Source organism: Onychostoma macrolepis, chromosome 20, assembly GCF_012432095.1.
Source record: "Onychostoma macrolepis isolate SWU-2019 chromosome 20, ASM1243209v1, whole genome shotgun sequence".
NCBI classification, from domain to species: Eukaryota; Metazoa; Chordata; class Actinopteri; order Cypriniformes; family Cyprinidae; genus Onychostoma; species Onychostoma macrolepis.
The window spans coordinates 23,025,615-23,032,405 of record NC_081174.1 but is presented as its reverse complement, the minus strand read 5'-3'; the positions used below and the strand labels follow the sequence as shown (position 1 = coordinate 23,032,405).

General features: G+C 34.5%; 1 protein-coding gene across 1 annotated transcript in view; it reads left to right on the top strand.

Moving 5' to 3' along the window:
- Window positions 1-1,799: 1,799 nt before the first annotated feature.
- Window positions 1,800-6,791, top strand: part of enah (ENAH actin regulator) — a 67,738-nt gene continuing 62,746 nt past the window's right edge. The window contains 1 exon segment of the mRNA XM_058756473.1: window positions 1,800-2,144. Within this exon segment, the coding sequence (XP_058612456.1) occupies window positions 2,056-2,144 (89 nt within the window). The 5' untranslated portion in view covers window positions 1,800-2,055.

Here is a 6,791-nt window from a genome sequence, read left to right as displayed (position 1 = left end):
GCTCTGTTCAGCTCAGTGGTGCTGTTATAAGTCTAGTGTTGAGCTTTTCCCATTTGAGAATGGGGTAGCACACAGCAATTTTGTGCAGATTGATTGCTCATTTTATGGCCTCGAGCAGTTTAGACGAAGCTGAATTCAATGTTCTGGTCAAATCGTTCCCTAGTTTTTGAAGGTTCACAACCTAACAAAATTGTTTGAATTTAAAGAGATGATATTGTACCACTGTAAATGTTTGATACCATGGTACTTTATTAGTAACAATACTGTCGAGTGGCCCGGAAACAGGGTCTAACGCAAGTATGTGAATGCAGATGTTTCTAGCTACACAAACATTGTTTTGTGTGTTGTCTTAAAAGGTATCCGATGAGGTGCGCTATATTTCATACTATATTTCAGTTTCCTCTTGTAGGTCAACTATTGTAATGGCAGAGCTAGTACTGGATGAAAAATCAATATGTATTGAAAAAATAAATGATCGATGATAAACTTTTGAGTAATTTTTGATATTTGTTCTACATCTAGATCGTGCAAGTCTCTAAAAACTCGGCTAAAACTGTTGTCAAACTCTAATACCTTAATGACAAAAAAGTTTGGTTTAACTTGGAGATAGTTCACCCAAAAACGAAAATTCTCTCATTAATTGCTCACCCTCATGTCGTTCCAAACCTGTAAGATTTTTTATGAAATCAGAGAGCTTCCTGAGCCTGCATAGACAGCAATATATAAAGTTAAGAAAGTTGTTATTTTTGTTTTATTTGCACACAAAAGTATCCTCGTAGCTTCCTAAAATTACGGTTGAACCACTGACATCACACCATTTTACTATTTTATTTTATTACTACCTTTCTGTGCCTTGACCTTGGTAGTACCCTTGCTGTCTATGGAGGGTCAGAGAGCTCTCAGATTTCATCAAAAATATCTTAATTTGTGTTCCGAAGATGAACGAAGGTCTTACAGGTTTGGAATAACATGAGGGTGATTTTAATTAATGACAAAATTTTCATTTTTGGGTGAACTATCCATTTAAAATTGATAGAACTGTATTAATATTGTATAGTGAAGTATAAATCTCATTATAATAATAATAATAATAATAATACATTTAAAGTAAAAAAACAATAAATAAAATGGAAAACAGAATTCAGAAAAAAACAAAACCGATTTCATCACGTCTTCAATTACAAATCGCTTCGTGGAGTTTATTAAATTATTCTTGAGGTCTAACAATGTGGAATTCATTTCCTGGTATGGAAAATATTGTGATTTTAGTAGTGATTATTAAATTTTTTTTTTTTTTTGAGCCATTTTGTTCAGCCCTAGGTAGTTTGAAAATAATGTTAGCTAATCAAATATATAACAAAGTCAATATTGTAACTTGCTTTAATTCTAACACATCTGTTTTAACGATACTGTAACTCTAGCGCCCCCTTCAGTACTGCGGTTTGTTGCCGTTTAAGTGCTCACATTTTACGTAAGTACTTAAAGTATGTTTGTGACCTGAGAGGTCACACAAGGCCAAAAATAAGAGTTTTCTCCTTTTCGATTACCTCAAGGCTACCTCTCAATCATTAAATATTTAGCGTTCTATATATCATGCATTTTAAATAATGTTTACCTCATTCTGCACAGATGCCTGCATGCACATGCTGCTTCAAAACAAAGCTTAGCCAGCAAAGATAAATCACTACTGAAACGGAGCAGCACACAATAAAGAGAGGAGGGGTGGGGGTAGGAAAGACCAGAGCGAGGGAGAGAAAGAGAGAGAGGCAGGGCGGGAAAAAGCCTGCTCAGTTGAGCAGTATTAACACAGCGTAGCAATTTCATCTTCCCAAACGTGATCTCCTTTAACAACTGTGAGCGCTCAAATGCCTGTTGCCAGGTTACCGTCCAGCACTGTGAAAAGCGGGATTGTGTACGCGAGCAGCATGGAGAAGCACCGCTGACTTGAGCCCGTCTCTAAATAATGAATCACCGATGCATTCAGAATAGGGGGAACGCGATGAATAGGCGAGTGTGATCGGGATCGAATCCGCAGCGTCGGAGCCGGGGGAAGCCATGCAGGTCCAGTCTGCAGCACAATGCAAGGTGTCCGGCTTCATACCGAATGAAAGATGCGCCCAGTCTTCGAAAATGGAAGTCCACCGGTACGTACACACACGGGCTTCGTGGGTTTGTTTTCCTGATACGAGCAACTGTTGCATCCTTGATGTAGCTCAAAGACATCGTTGAAATGCATTGTTTAGGTTCACGTCGGTTTCGTTGGCTGTCTGGGATTATGGGTTTAATAAAGCAATGCTCTATTGTAATTATGGAGGATGTGAGCCGCTTTAGGAAGTGTGCTGGAAAATGTTTTCAGTAAGATTAGTTTCATTTGCTCTAATAGCTCCCTGTGGAATGGATAGGAGATGCACAAATTGGCCTATAAAACCAGTGGCAGGCTACCAACATTTGTGCACTGCAAATTCACTCATCAAACATTGATGGCTAGTTTATCCCAACGCACAAATATTGCCCTACAGACCGTATCAAAGTTCATTTTTGTCCTCATTTTACTGATAAGGGTTCTCAACCAATTTAAATTGGGTTTCTCACTTCCAATAAGTGCTTGAAAGTCTTGGGAGGGAAGGTGTTTCCCCGTTTAGCTGCAATGAATGGGGTGCTTTTATAAACCATGCTGCCACTCGCTGTCGTGTCTAATAAGTATCACTTATGATGTTCGTAAGGGGAACCTCCATGCATGCTAAAGGTTTGGTGTGAGAAGTCACTGTGTTCCTTGGGTGTGAATAGCAGCTCAGTGGAGGCAAAACAGGTTGCTGTCAACTCTCACCTGCTACTTTGTTAAAAGTGAATTTCCTTGTGTATATAAACACAGTACAAACCTGGTTTTCAGAGAGCCTCGGGTCATTCTGATGGTGAGGTGTTGGTGGTAGTTCTTACTGGAATGAGAAGATTCTTTGAAATTCTTTGTTCAGCTGATGTTGATGTTTTGCAATACTGTGCTGAGTAAAACCTGTCATGCTGGACCTGTTTTATGAGTTGGGACTGCTCATTCTTAAGATTTTTATTTTTGGTTAACGTTTTGGAAACAGTCACTCCACTTTAAATGCAAACAAAAACATGTGTATGTGCACATATATTTTATGTATTTTTAGATATTGATACTATATATATATATATATATATTTTATTATTACTATTAGTAGTAATAATAATGACTACTATAACATTTTAATTTAAATACATTTCTTAAATATGTACACTTTATATACACACATCTTTTTTCTGTTTTAAAGTGGAGTGTTGCCAAAGAAAAAGTGTTAACTCAACTAGCATTCCCAACTCATAAAAACTTGCATGTAAATATTAAATAACAGTGAATGCTAATTTTTGCATTGGCAACACTGTAAATGCAAACAAAAATATTACATATGCATATTTATGGCTGGGCGATATAGTCAAAAAAATGATCACAATATTTTTTTCATATCAGTCGATATTGATAATTATCACGATAAATGTCAAATCTTTATTTCTTTCAAGTTTATAGCCATATTTTTGCTCCAAAGTGCAAGTTGTAGAAACCAGCCCATTCATTTCCCTTAACAAAATAAATATCTAAATAGAAAAATGTATTTTAGTTTCTGCATGTTCTAATGAGTGATAGGCCTATTGTTTCAAATCAAGAAACAGGTTTAGGTTGCGTGATGATGATGATGATGATAATAATGATAATAATAATAATATCACTCTTTTGTCTCTTAGAAATGCACATTAGATAGTAGCTTGAGTTAGGATGCAGGGTAAATTTTTGTTCATGATCAAAATCAGTAGCATCTGTAAAAATTGTAGCAACCTCAGTTTTTTGTGGTTAAATTTGTGTTTTTTTATTATTATTTTTTTTTAATTAACTTAAGCATTGGTTTCCCATAGTAGCATACATTTAAATCACGAAAAAGTTAAAACCAAACATATAGCACCTCAATACCATGGTAAAAATATAACTATGGTTTTTAGGTACCCTATTTGTATGAAAAACAGTAGTCTAAAAACATTCAGTATAAATGCACGCATGCTATAGCTTAATCACAAATACGTACTATAATTATTACTCCCGTAATAAAATTCAGTGTGAATATCCCATATTTCTGCCACAATACCATGGTGCAGTGAGTGTTACTACATTAAATCCATAGTAAATGATGGCGATGTGTAGATTGAAAAGCCTTCTGACTGTCTCGTTGCACACAGTTTTTCTCCTGTTTGGCTTTAAACTAGTTTAAATCACCGAGTCATTTGTGTTCATCGCTGAATTCAAGCGTTTCACACAGTGCTGCTTAATGCTCGGGTGACTGAGTAAACGCATCTGCTCTAGTGAGCTCGCGCCGCGCTTAAGTTTGAACTGTGATCCAAGCGGATAAACGCTCCGTGTGGCGCGATTTCAAATGAGTTGCGCTGCTTCGTTCTGCTTTTGTCGCATAAACATTATATCGAACATTTATCGAACTAAACAAGATTATATAGTGATAATTATCGTTATCGAATTATCACCCAGCCCTATACATATTTATTTAAATAAAATGTTTTACTATTATTATATAGGCTACCAATGCATTTTTACGAAAAATAAACATTTTCTATTTGTATCTACAAAAGTTGGAATATGTGACCCTGGACCACAAAACCAGTCATAAGGGTCAGTTTTTTTTTGAGAATTTTGAGATTTATACATTTGAAAGCTTTTCATTGATGTAGGGTAAATGTACCTATTAAGCTCACGTACCCATTAAGCACACTTCTATGTTTGAGATCAGATTATACAAAGAAAAAATCATTTATTTTCCTACTTAATGTCTTAACCAATTGATGTGTTTGTTACTATATACCTCCTGTAATTTCAAGTCAATCAGATCATTGCACACTGAGATATGAGTCTCCATGTGTTTACACTGTCTGGCGGCCATTTTGAAAGCTGTCTAAAAACTTTCACCAAAAGAGGAGCCCCTTAAATGTGTATTTTTAGATGTTTAAGCCTTTATTTTGGGTAAGTTTCACTACTTATTGTAAAATTAAGAGATTAAAGTTCAGACTTTTGCATATTATAACCTGGAACTTGGATGTGGGAAATAATTACATTAGATCCAAAAGATAGTTTTAGCAACATAGCGCCGATGCTGCAGAACACAGTTAGCTGATTAGCTGTATAAGATTGTGTGCTACGCTAATATATTACTTCACAGGCATTACTGGCTTGTACTTTTACATCCATAATATTATAAATTGACAGTTTATTGCTGGTCTGTCGTTTTACAGTGCTGTAATTTTTAAAGATTTCATATTATTGTAAGGTGTATGAAAATCACACAGTTTCAGTGTGACATCAACAAGAAAAAGTATAATTTCATAGATATTGTTAATAATATTTGTTCATATTAAAATATGTACGAACTTAATACATGACCTAGACTATTTATTTAGCAAAAATCCTGTCATTTTAATAAATATTACATGAAATTTATTAAAAACTGTTGCTGCTCCAATTAAGCTCAGTGTGATCTCTTTAAGCTCTTCCACACTGAACGTCTCTGTAAATACTGCATAAACAGACTTTAAATATTAACTGATGGTTGTCACTTTAAGTTAAGTTAATACATTTTCTATGGATTCTGTCAACTCAAATCTACAGACTGGCTCTGATCTTTGGCAACTAGCATCAACTTCTCCAGACTGTAAATCTGTGGAAAATCAGGGCAAAAATCGTGTAGTGTATTCCAGCCATAAGAGACTATAGATAAATTGACATCCATTTAAAAAGAGGCTTCATAATGAGGCTAGTTTCTGTGTTCATCCCCATGAATGAAATGTTTTATTTGATTTTTGAATTTGTGTTACTTAGCTGAACGTAGACTATAGATGTTGCAATGTGCTAAAATGGAACTTCATTATGAATATATTATTGATCAAATTGAATGCCTTGTTGCTTGATTTTAGTTTTCTGTTTTATTTGTGATTGACTTGACTTTGTACCTTAATTCCTAATTTATTTCCTTAAAATAAACATGATTTTTTAATAAAACATGATGTGAGCTTATTGGGAACAGGGGATGTACCCTTTTTGAATTTAATGATGTATATCTTAATTGAAATGCTTTTGTCATTTAAAATAAAATATGTGAGAGATTAATATTTTATTTTAACACAACTTTTTGTACTGAAACCAATATCTTGTGCGCTAAAAATGTCTCAATGTAGATTTTGGTGAGCTTAATAGGTACGTTTACCCTATGGTTTGTTAAGATAGGGCATTATTTGGCCGAAATGCATCTATTTGAAAATCTGGAATCTGAGAGTGCAAAAAAAAAAAATCTAAATATTGAGAAAATCACATTTAAAGATGTCCAACTGAAGTTCTTAGCAATGCATATTACTAATCAAAAATTATGGTTTGATTTACGGTAGGAAATTTACAAAATATATTAATGAAACATGATCTTTGCTTAATATCCTAATGATTTTTGGCATAAAAGAAAAATCTATCATTTTGACCCATACAATGTATTTTTGGCTATTGCTACAAATATACCCCAGCGACTTAAGACTGGTTTTGTGGTCCAGGGTCACATATGGTTTCAGAGGGCAATGTTAGCTTGGTTTAACTTTAAACTATTCAGTGATTCGATGAAATAGGGGTTTTGTGTGGTTGAACTTGTGGTTTCCATGATGCTCTTAAAGGTCACCTTAATTATTGTCAGCTTGAGTTCAAATTGTAGATGGAAACCTAGTTAGAGTAAAAA